This window comes from Narcine bancroftii, chromosome 1 (assembly GCF_036971445.1).
Source record: "Narcine bancroftii isolate sNarBan1 chromosome 1, sNarBan1.hap1, whole genome shotgun sequence".
NCBI lineage: Eukaryota > Metazoa > Chordata > Chondrichthyes > Torpediniformes > Narcinidae > Narcine > Narcine bancroftii.
The window spans coordinates 319719075-319731672 of record NC_091469.1 but is presented as its reverse complement, the minus strand read 5'-3'; the positions used below and the strand labels follow the sequence as shown (position 1 = coordinate 319731672).

The 12598-nt window shown below is 39.7% G+C and overlaps 1 protein-coding gene and 1 long non-coding RNA gene across 5 annotated transcripts in view; one reads left to right on the top strand and one right to left on the bottom strand.

Moving 5' to 3' along the window:
* The window catches only part of marchf6 (membrane-associated ring finger (C3HC4) 6), a 105083-nt gene that overhangs the window by 40776 nt on the left and 51709 nt on the right, over nucleotides 1-12598 (bottom strand). For all 3 annotated transcript variants that reach the window (XM_069906835.1, XM_069906845.1, XM_069906854.1), the window contains 6 exons: nucleotides 9650-9708; nucleotides 7288-7368; nucleotides 3078-3146; nucleotides 1857-1931; nucleotides 1292-1426; nucleotides 778-897 (listed from right to left, as the gene is read on the bottom strand). In XM_069906835.1, the coding sequence (XP_069762936.1) occupies nucleotides 778-897; nucleotides 1292-1426; nucleotides 1857-1931; nucleotides 3078-3146; nucleotides 7288-7368; nucleotides 9650-9708 (539 nt within the window). The remainder of the gene's footprint in view (nucleotides 1-777; nucleotides 898-1291; nucleotides 1427-1856; nucleotides 1932-3077; nucleotides 3147-7287; nucleotides 7369-9649; nucleotides 9709-12598) is intronic.
* The window catches only part of LOC138747591 (uncharacterized), a 69372-nt gene that overhangs the window by 53874 nt on the left and 2900 nt on the right, over nucleotides 1-12598 (top strand). The gene's annotated exons all lie outside the window — the stretch shown is intronic.

Sequence of the window (12598 nt, the reverse complement as noted above, 5' to 3'; positions counted from 1 at the left end):
CTGTACATGAATACTTGTCCTGCATAGGTATTGTTTGTATGTATATGTGTTAAGTCTGGTTGTGTGTTTACATTGTTTTGCTCCAAGGACTGGAGAATGCTGTTTTGTTGGGTTGTCCTTATACAATCAGATGACAATTAAATTGACTTGAAGTTAAAGTACACATCAATACTATATTTTAATGTATTACTATGTGACAATAAAAGGGATCTTTGAAGTGGGGTTAATGAGAAGATCAGGGTTTATAGGAGAAAAGTTGCGTAGAAGCAGCTCAGAAGAATCGTGAATTCAAGTGTTATTCCTTAGTGGAAGTGGAGTAAAGGCTGTAGATTACAGTGAAAAGTCATGAGGTGAATATTTAAAAGGAAAGGTAGTGGAAGTTTCTGCAGGCCACAGATAGTTACTGTTGATTGCCAGTACCATTTTTGTTTTAAATACAAGGATTTAGCCAGATCTACTGTGGCTCTTCACAAATAGTTGTACTCTGAGGCCTCTGGTTCATGTGCCCTCTGGTATAGGAAAAACTCAGCCATCACTGCCAACCCATCAGTGAAGTGGCATCATATGGAAGTGCTGACGGAAAATAAAAGTTGACAGAATTTGTTTCTTTTGCATTCTACATTATTTAGCTTCTCCCCTCACAAATTCCTTAAGACCACATTTTAGTCTATTTCTCAAATTTTGGAGTAGTGGTTTATGAACATGTTAGGGTACATTTCCATTACCTGAATGGCTGTTTTGAGAGTGTGGTTTGCACCTCACTGATATTGTACTTACCACAGATAATATGAAGCGCCTGAAATGCCTGTATATGGGTAAATGGATCATCTCCTGCACTGGGTTGAAGTCTGGATCATTCAAATTTCTTAAAAACCATAAGACTCCAGGTCTCAATACCTAAAAAAAATAAAAGTTTTAAAAACTAACCAAAACAAATAAAGATTAAAACAAGGCACAAATTCGATAGAGATCTACTGTATCAGTAAAATTGTATTTTTTTTAGCAGATTGTTCTGCATCAAACAAAACAATTGACTTCTGGGGTACCCAAATGTACAAGAGAAATATCACTTTGCATTAGAGATTATATTTTAAGAATACATTGAGAAATACAAATTTCAACATTTTCTTAGATAAACAGAAAAATATATCTGACATTGAATCAAGATTGTGATGTGCGAGAGGGTAACTCCCATGAGGAAGATATTCTCAAACTATCTCCAAGGACCAATAATGTAAGATATTGTAAGAAATTCTCAGTTCTACTAGAATCTAATTTTAGATGACCTCACCTCTCTTAATAAAAGAATGAAAGATGCAAAGTAGAAGACGTAGACCATCCCCACCAGCCAGTGTAGAAACATCGTGGTTCCAGGAGCAGACTGAAAACTCAGTTCTCGGTCTTTCAAAGTAGCATCAAACATTTCCTAGATACCAAAGTAGAAATATCAATAGGCGATACTTAATAATCGAGTTTCCAAAGCATTCTGAAGAAAATAAATCAAAGAGATTCCACCAACTCCCCTCCTCCCCCACATCCCCCAACCTTTTTGCAGTTCTGAATAACCACACTTCTTGAATTTCTAAACTGGGGACAATCTCACTAAATATCTACACTGTTAAAACCTTAAATATTTATATAGTTTACAATATCTTATTATAAATATCAGCATATACAATTCTAATCCAATCTAAATGACAATGAGTACTTAATTTCTTCCCCAATCTTTTGCATTTTCAAAGCTTTTGAAAATAAGAATAATTGTCAAAGTCCCAAACAGCCTCTTAGCTAAGACAGAGTTCTGCTCCATAACATATTTAAATCACTCGGTAATCCCACTATTGGAAACCACTCACCAGTGAACATATATCAAGCCACCAGCCACATATAAGAGGGAATACGCCAATTTCCACAACCACCAGTAATGATACCTAGAAGAAAATACTTTGCTTTACGAATCTTCAACGAGAAATCTCTGCTAATTTTAAAATACACTTGCAATTATTGTTCATCTAGTTACTGTACTATGAATTATATTGCTGTTGCCAAATGAGTATCTAAATACAGGTACACAATCCTTTATCCGGAACCCTTGGGGGACAGTGCGTTCCAGATTACGAAAAGCCCACCCGAATTGTGCTGCCGTATCCAACCCCACCCCCTTCCAGTCCCTCGGCCACCTCCCCCAACCGCCGGTCCCTCGGCCGCCTCCCCCAACCGCCGGTCCCTCGGCCGCCTCCCCCAACCGCCGGTCCCTCGGCCGCCTCCCCCAACCGCCGGTCCCTCGGCCGCCTCCCCCAACCGCCGGTCCCTCGGCCGCCTCCCCCAACCGCTGGTCCCTCGGCCGCCTCCCCCAACCGCCAGTCCCTCGGCTGCCTCCCCCGGCCACATCCCCAAACTGCTGGTCACTTGGCTGCCTCTCCCAGCTACCAGTCCCTCGGCCGCTGGTCCTTCGGCCACCTCCCCAAACTGCCGGTCACTCGGCCGCCTCCCCCATCCTCCGGTCCCCACTTGCTGGATTTTAGATGTCCAGTTAAAGGATCGTGTACGTGTACAATGTAGCAGGATATAAAAAAAACAAAAGATTGACATCGATTGAATTCTTAATCTCATATACAAGGAGATGATATAGGAAGACTAGAGTCATCATTCACGGAGAATCTGGGAAGAGTATCAGAGAGGTCTCCAGATTATCACTGTTCATTTGGAAGCCTGTAGCCGGACATCCACTCAGCATTCTCATCAAAATTATTCCAGATGTAACCTTCTTCCAGGATAAAATGTCAGCATATATTCTAAAGTTAAAATAATGTTTTATCATTGCCACCTAGGCTAAATCTCGTTTGTCATACTGTCAATTACAATTTTAAGTTTAACCAAATAACCCTCATCAAGGCAAACAAATTCTGTGGGGAAAAAGCCATTATAACCAATTTTCAAAGCAAATTCACAGTATGTTGACAAAGTACTTTCAGAAATTTATGGTGGTAATCTGCCTATTTTGATAATACATTAATTTAACTTAATTTCACATGTAAAATTACAAATGTTCAATCTTTAAACCAATGCAACAATACCTTAACAACAATGTAGCAGACTCCCAATAAACGCCGGGACCTCTGAAATTTTACCAGTGCAGCCAACCCCTGTGTTAAGTTAAGAAAAACTACCAAATATTTCATAATGCAAATATTATTTATCCATGGCAATTGGAAAGGCAGGAGACAATTCTAAGTACTGTTACGAGCCCTAAGGTCCCCAAAACTCAGCAGCAATAGACATTCACCAAGTAGTTACTTAAACAAAAGTTGTTTTTAATTATCTTTAAACATTTAAAATAGAAAAAAACTTAAACTTATCACTATTAACTTAACTAACCCAACTTAACCCCCATCTAATTCTAAGTGCATGTGCATGTGAGTAAATTTAAGAAAAGTTCTTTGCTTCACAGTTTAATCTCACTTCTCATTCTTCCAAGTTCTCTGGTTGCAGGCAATTCTTATACTGTGCACAGAATTTAACATGTATAAAGTTCACCAGGCTTTGGTGCTCGAAAGGTAAATGTTTATCGCTCAGGAAGGTTCTTATAGGGTTTGCAGAGAGAGATTTGTTGTTCCAGGATTTCCTCAACTGAGGTACAATTCGTCACCTCAATGTCTTGCTGATGAAACTTGCCCCATCAGGGTTCTCCAGATAATAACCTCTTTCTTTCAGGCTACTACAGAGTTCCTTTCTGTTCCACTTATTCCAAGAGAAACATCAGACAGATAGCACTTCCAGACATCTACTGCTCTGGAGTTTGTTTCAGTTCCAACCAGCTTCTCCTGCTTGTTTCAGCTGTCACTGTCTCTCTCTCTCGCTCTCTCTCTCTCGCTCTCTCTCTCAACTGCCAGAAAGCACATGTGACTCTCTCACTTGCAAAACCCCTGACCTTCTCCATCAAACAATAGAAGTTAGTCTTCTTGGTCAAGCTGTTGTCTTGAGGTAAACAAAAACCCAGGAGTGACCTTTCTGTGCACTCAGTCAAAACCCTTGCAAAGAGCTTTCAACAGCCAGAGTGTCTCCAGTCCATTCATTTCATGACATCATTTTAATTTGCACCTACTTTTGAAATGTGCATAGCATTCTCCATACTTTCTGTAAATTCACTGAATATGAATTCTTTATTTCAAATAAGATCTGTTTTAAAGTGTGTGTATGTATGTAACCTACTCTAATTTTACCAATTTATCTCCCAAATACAGTACAGTGGATTAGACCATTAGACATAGGAGCATAAATAGGCTATTCAGCCCACTGAGCCTGTCTCACCATTTAATCATGAACTGAATCATTTACCAACAGTCCCACTGCCCGCCTTTTCCCTATAACCTTTGATGCCCTGGCTAATCATGAACGTATCAATCTCTGTAAAATATGATTGGCTCCAGATGTTGTGATTGTAGTAAACACAATGAAATGCTGGAGGAACTCAGCTGGTCTTTTAGCATCTATAGGAGACAAAGATATATTGTCAATGTTTTGGGCCTGAGCCCTTCTTCAAGGGAAAAAAAATATCAGAAAAGGCAGAAACAGGATATATCAGAAAGTCTCAGAATTCAAACAATGGGGGAGGAATCCAGAACAACTAAAGGTGTTAATAGGATATGAAAAGTTACCCACATGGTCCCCAGCTATGCCATGGAGCAATCCATGCTACAAACCTACATAGACAAGGGCCCTCAGCTCTTCCTCCGCTACATCAATGGCTACTTTGGTGCTGCCCCGTGTACCCATAATGAGCTCTTTGATTTCATCCACTTTGCTCCCAACTTCCACCCCGACCTCAAATTCACTTAACCAATCTCTAGCAACACTCCATTTCCTCAATCTCTGTCTCCATCTCAGGAGACAAACTCTCAACAGACATCAACGCCAACAGTTACCTCGACCACCTCTCTTCCCACCCCGTCCCCTGCAAGGATTCCATTCTCTCAATTCCTCCATCTCATCTGCACCCAGGATGAGGACATTCATGCCATATTATCAGAGATGTCCTCCTTCTTCAAACAACGTAGCTTTCCCTCTCCCACCATCAACTCCGCACTCATCTGCATATCCTCCATTACCTGCACATCTGTCCTGGCCCCCTCCACCCCCATGCACAACAAGGACAGGATTCCTCTTGTCCTCACCTATCACCCCTCCAGCCTCCGCATCCAACACATTCCCCACCGCCATTTCCGCCACTAGACACCACCACTAGACATTATTCCCCTGTCCACCTTTCGCAGGGACCCTCTGTGACAGAGTCCCTCTGTGACTCCCTTGTCCTGTCCTCCCTCCCCACCAATCGTCCTGTCAGGACCAACCCATGACCACAGGAGATGCCCCACTTGCGCCCATACCTTCTCCCTCAGCACTATTCGGGGCCCCAAACAGTCCTTCCAAGTAAAACAACATTTCACTTGTGAATCTGCAGTAGTCATCTACTGCATCCAATGCTCCCTCTGTGGTTTCCTCTACACTGGAGAGAATGGACGTAGACTGGGAGATCACTTTGTTGATCACCTTGGCTCTGTCCCCCACAATAGCGTGGATCTCTTTGTGGCCACCTATTTCAATTCTCCATCCCATTCCCTTGTCGACATGTCTGTCCATGGTCTCATGTACTGCCAGACTGAGACCACCCATAAATTGGAGGAACAACATCTCATCTTCTGACTGGCCACTCTCCAACTGGATGGTATCAATATCAATGTCTGTCTTTCGTTAAAAAAACACCTTCCACCCTTCTTCCCCCATTGTCTCCTTTTGAACAGACATGATAAATTCTACCTAGTCCCTTATCACATTCAATTAACACCTTTTGTTGGTCTGGATTCCTCCCTCATTGTTTGAATTTTGAAACTCTTTGATATATCCTGTTTCTACCTTTTCTGATTTTTATTCCTCGAAGAAAGACTCAGGCCTGAAACATCGGCAACATATCTTTGTCTCCTATAGATGCTGAAGACCATCAATCTCTGCCTTAAATACTCTCATTAGAACATCATTCCTACTGGTTTGATAACCATGATCAACCACAACTTAAAAAATGTTGGTGGGCAACAGCTGAAGCCATTAAACTAAGCATTGCAGGCAGGTGACCTAATGATCATCTAATGAATTTCAGAGATGGGAATCGTTGAGGTTCACACATCTAAATGCAAGTATAAATACCTATTTTAAACAGCCAGATCCTCAGTAGTGAGGGATTGTGTGACAACAGGCCTTAGGCAAGAGAATGCTGTGATGTTAGCAGGCCAGAGTGAATCCTGCTCTGAAACAGCCAATACAACATTTGATAATTGGTGTTCCCTAGAAAAATCATTTGATTTTTGATCCTTTGATCAGCAAGAGTGGGTAGTTTGGACATATTTGCTAAAAAAATATAGGCGAGATACATGGAAATGTGGGTATGGAATTCTGGAAGTGCTCAAGCAAGTTGAGTAACCCCTGGCAAAATGAGGACGAAACAATAATACAACTTGAAGAGCTCCCTTCAGATTTTATCTTACTCTGGGGGAGGTCGAATGCTTCAGGTGGCATGTGACATGATTCTATTGGGGGGGGGGAGTAGGGCACGTGTGTGTATCCATGTAAAATTGGAGAGGGAAGTCCATCTCACAGATATGGTTTCTGATCACCTTGAACCACATTTGCATTTCATCACAAGCTCACAAAATGATCATTAAGCAAGGGCTGAAAGCAAAGACAACGACTCAGCGACTCAGTTGTCAAACTGTAAATCAGTGCTGCTCAACCAATCACACCTCTTCACTTGCCTGGATGAGATTCAACTCCACAACACTCAAAATAAACTCAACATTATCACCGAAGCTGGAGACCTCTACCAGTGGCAATAGATACATGGGAACCTCATTACCGCCATTTCCCCTCTTCCCCCCCCCCCGACAGATTGTACACCATCTTGACTTGGAAATACAGTACATTGTTCTGAAACAGCACAGTAGAAGTGTTGGAGTAGTTTAAGGTGGCAGCTCACAATCACCTTCTCAAGGGCAATTATGGATGGGTAATAAATGCTGGCCCTGTTGCCCATACCCTGATTCTGAAAAATAATTTTAAAATCCCCAATGCCCTCAACCAATTGATGACTGTTGAGATGTTCAATTTGTTAGCTCAGGAAATGGACCTTAAGCACCACAACATTGGCAACCATCTTTATACAGCAACTCATGAAAAATGTGTGCTACTTAGAACACTGAAAGTAAATTCTATTTTTAAGTGAGGCAAAAAGGATACATGACAGATTATTAAAGTCATAGCCAGTAACACGTAGCCCACTATAGTTGTTATCAGGCCTTCAAACTGTGAGGCTTGTACCTGAAAAAAAGATCGATAGAGTGCATGAGTTTACCATAACTGAGTTGTTTATGCATTTAACTAATTAATTATTGTTTGATACATTAATTATCTTTAAACACTAAACACATTTTTCTTCAATTCTAATTTAATTTTGAGATCCTTATCTGTAGGAGATATTTTGGTAGACATTTCATTAATCAAAAGTCAAGGGTTGTACATGGTGGAAATTTTCTCAGGTGCATCTATTTCAATGCATGTAATATAGGAAAAACAGACGAACTTAGAACATGGATTGGCACGTGAAATTATGACAGTATGGCCATTAGTAAGACTTGGCTGCAGGAAGGTAGGACTGGCAGTTCTGAGCTTCCATTGTTTCAGATGCAATTGAGCAGGGCAAAGGGGGAAGAAAGGGGGAGGAGTGGCATTGCTCGTCAGGAAAAATATCACTTAACGGTGCTCAGACAAGGACAGGCCAGGGGCTTTATGTGTGGAGCTGAGGAATGGGAAAGGTATGACCACTCTCATGAGGTTGTATTATAGACCACCCAATAGTCAGTAAGAATTGGAGGATAGCAGACAATAGGAGATTTTTATTTTCCACATATTGACTAGGACTTCTATACTGTAGAAGGGCTGGATCACTTGGAGTTTGTGAAATGTGTTCAGGGAAATTTTTAAAATCAATATTCAGAGGTACCAACTAGAGAGAGAGGTCAATACTGGATCTGGATCTCCCTTTAGGGAATGAGATAGGACAGGTGACATTAGTACTTGTAGGGGAACATTTTGGGTCCAGTGACCATCATGCCATTAGTTTCAAATTAATTGTGGAGAAAGATAGGTCTGGATTTTGGACTGAGATTCAACAGCCACCATTTCTTTAAACTTAACCGAACAATGAAATCTTACTGTCCAACACCTTTTTAAAAAATTAATATTAAATTGCATTGGTGCATTAACATCAATAAGACTGGAAAAACTCCAGTACAGCATTAAAATCTTAAACATGCCAGACTAACATGCTGAATTTTTATTTCAAAATAAAAAGGCCAGGCATTTCATTGCCACAAAGCAACACAGATCAATTTGTTCTGATCATATACAATTACATTATTCCCTTTAAAACATGCATACAATTACAGTGAAATTAATATAAATTAGACAAACATTAAAATCAATTAATTTATTAAAATAAGTAATGTTGGAAGTCAAAAGTGAAAGTAGGGGTAGCAATAATTTTTTTCTTAGCCACTGATAAGCATATCTCATCAGTAAATTAAAAAATTCAAATAAGACTTTTTTTTAACCACTCCTGCACTCCACTTTCAAAAATTGCAACGAACAATATTCATTATGGTAAAGGCACACTATCATATAGTTTTCCTTTGAATTAGCTGGGAAATTGAGAGAACACTGACATCTTATTCCACCCTCAAGGATATTACCCCTCTTTGCCTGAGATTTACAGCATCTACAATATTTTGCTTTTGGAAAATAAATGCATTTTCAAAAATACATTATCAGACTCAAAATTGATGGCGGCCTGGTTGGGTTCTGATCCACACTGTCTGTAAGGAGTTTGTACATTTTCCCTGTGTCTATGTGGGTTTTCCCTGGGGGCTCTGGTTTCCTCACACTGTTCGAAATGTACTGGGGAGGGGGGGGGGGGGGGAGTGTAGTTTCATTGGGTGTAAATTGAGTGGGATGGACTTGTGGGCTGAAATGGCCTATTACCATGCTTACTGTCTAAATTTAAATGTATAAATTCAGGTATTTTTCTTAAAAATCAAAATTAACCTCAAAAATATATATAATTGGGAGGCAATGATTAGTGTGGTATATAATGCTAAAGTAAAAACACAATTCAGTTTGTATAGCCAAATGTACAAATACACCACCATGCTGCTAATTTCTCAATACAGGTTGAACTCCTTCAATCCGGCGACATTGGGACCTGGCCATTGCCAGTCCACAGAAAATGCCGGAAAATAGAATTTGACCCCCTTTGTTTACATATCAAACATAGAACAAAGCTTAAATCAGGAAATAATACTGTGGGGCTGCAGAGTTAGCGTAGCGGTTAGCGCAACGCTTTTACACCACCAATGATCAGGACTGGGGCTCAAGTCCCCCGATGGCTGAAAGGAGTTTGTAGTAACAGCGAAGAATTCAAACGTGCCGGTCTACAGGAACTGCTGGACACAGAGCGCTGGATAAGAGAGGTACAACCTGTATTTAGTCTAACTTCAAATAAAGTCTTCTCCAAGGACACACACTATGTATCATTGGTACTTACATACTCCTCAAAACCCAAACCAACCACAGAAAAGTGCCCGATATGGTAAGGACAGAATGCTGAAATGTACAAAAGTAAATGTTACAGAATAAGGTACTGAAGTTTGTACATTCCCGCTAATCTTGTTCCAAAGTTGTAACATTAAAACATCACAAAATACAAGATTTAAAAAAAAGTAAACCAAGTCAAGCATTGAAAAAAGGAAAGAGGAATGACGGAAGGTTAGCAGGCGTTCGGCTCTCACAATGAAAAACAAATCAAAGATTTTTGAATGAATACATTTCTCCTGTTGGTTTCATACAATTTGATACAATTCAGCTCTGTTTATCAACACAACATAGATTCAAGATTCAATTTATTGTCATGTAATAATAAAACCACAATAGAAACCATATCCCAGAAGGAATCCCTTTATATTTTAATAATGCAAGCTGAATATAGAATACAATTTTTTCATATACAGTCCTCTCTATAATGTTTGGGACAAAGACACGTTTTTCATTTATTTGCCACTGTGCTACACAGTTTTACATTTGTAATCAAACAATTCACATGTGATTAAAGTGTACATTCAAGGTTATTTGTACACATTTTGGTTTGGCCATGTAGAAATTACAGCACTTTTTTTATACATAGTCCCCTCACTTCAGGACACCATAATTTTTGGGACATTTGGCTTCACAGGTGTTTGTGAGAACTCAGGTATGTTTAATTGCTTCATTGGTGTAGGTATAAGAGTTGGGCTTGCTTCCAAACTTTTCATCACCTTTGGAGTCAGTAGTTGCCATTTTTCAACATGAGGACCAGAGTTGTGCTAATGAAGGTCAAATAATACATTATAAGGCTGAAAAACAATAAAACAGTACGAAACATCACCCAAATCTCAGGATTACCAAAATTACCAGTTTGGAACATCATTAAGAGAGTCCTGGTGAGCTCAGTAATCATCAAGGGTCTAATATTCCAAGGAAGACCTCCCTGCTGACGACAGACGAATTCTCATCTTAATGAAGAAAAATCCCCAAACACATGTCTGACAGATCAGTAACACTCTTCAGGAAATAGGTGTGGATGTCTCAATGACTACTGTCTGCAAAAGACTTCATGAACAGAAATAAAGAGGCTATGCTGCAAGATGCAAAGCATAGTTAGCCACAGAAAGGAAGGTCAGATTATAGTTTGCTAAGTATTTAAAAGAGTCCAAGATCAGAGTGATGGCAAGAGTAAAGGATGGAGGCATAAAGGACCTGCCCAAGATCAAAAGCATACCACCTTTGCCATGGTTTGCATCTTGCAGTGTAGCCTCTGTATTCCCTGTTCATGAAGTCTTCTGTGGACAGTACTCATGGGCATATCCACACCTGCCTCCTGAAGAGTGTTTCTGATCTGTCAGTCATACATTTGGGGCTTTGTCTTTATTATGATGAGAATTCTTCGGTCATCAGCAGTGGGAATCTTCCTTGGAATACCAGTCCCTTTGCAATTACTGAGCTCAACAGTACCCTCTTTCTTCTTAATGATGATGATCAAAACTGTTGATTTTGGTAATCCTAAGGTTTGGGCGATGTCTTAATATTTTATTATTGTCTTTCAGCTTCATAACGGCTTCTTTCGTCTTCATTGGCACAACTCTAGTCCTCATGTTGAAAAATGGCATCTACAGGCTCCAAAGGTGATCAAAAGCTTAGAAGCCTAGCTCAAAAGCCTAGCTCTCTTATACATGCACAAATGAACAATTAAACATACCTGAGTACTTATAAATGTCTGTGAAGCCAAATGTCCCAAACATTATGATGCACTGAAATGAGGGGATAATGTGTAAAATGTGTGGTAATTTCTGCATGTTCTAATTAAAATGTAACTATGTGTTTAAATATCCAAAAGGTTTGTGATGCAATCTGCAGCAAGTTAGCTTATTTGAAATAAAACAGTATAAGCAAGTAATTGGACCATCAGCTCTCAATGAAGTTGTGGGAAAATATCAGCCCCCAATTTTATTTCTGAATTTATATGCCACATTCCAACTGCAAATTAAAATCAGACCTGGTTTTGATTGATGATAATCACAGTTAAACAAATCTGCAGAAAGTTAGTGTTTCATTGTAAATATGCAAAAGGCAGGAATATATCATTTGCTTCTCTAACTTGCTTTTCATCAAACAAAGATTGTGGTTCATCTTCAGCCTCAATCTTAACTTTGCCGATTCCCACATCCTTTCATTTCCTCAATATATTTTTAAGAATCTTCCCATCTGTTCTGAAAGTTTTCAGCGATGGAGTCTCCTCACCTCTCCAGGGTAAAGAATTCAAAAGATTCACCACCCTCTGATGCAATTTCTCATTTCAAACCTAAATAGCCTCCCTTTGTTTTGAACTATGACCCTGGTCCTAAATTCCTCACTTGGGGCAATGTTCGCTCTGTATCTATCCTAATACAGGTAATTATTTACATTTCTATTTGATCTAATTGGACAAAATGCACAATAAAATGCACGATGTTCCTGGAATAGTTCACCTGCAAAAGAAACTGAATTCCACATGGACCACAGGTAGGACAAAAGGTGGACTACATTATTAAGCATACAGGTCACAATTCTACCATTAGTTAGGGTGGTATGTTTCTCCAGCACCCATTTGGGGTATCTGCTCTTCAACCCTGGATGATGCTATATGTGGCACAGGATCAGCATTCACACGAGTTTCACGGGGATTTAGGTCTTGGGAAGAAAACATTTACATTATTTTAAAAAATGGTTTTAATACAGTATTTTAATTATTTAGAAGTGTGTTTGCTCTTAGTATTTCATTGTAAAATTTAATTAACTTATGTCATTGTCAAAATAATTTTATCGTGACAGTCTAGGGGGGGCAATGGGGTCAGGCATTCCACAGTTGTCAAAGTGAGTGGTGAGCTCTCGGCTTTCCATTTGTTGACTGTTATCGTTGTAC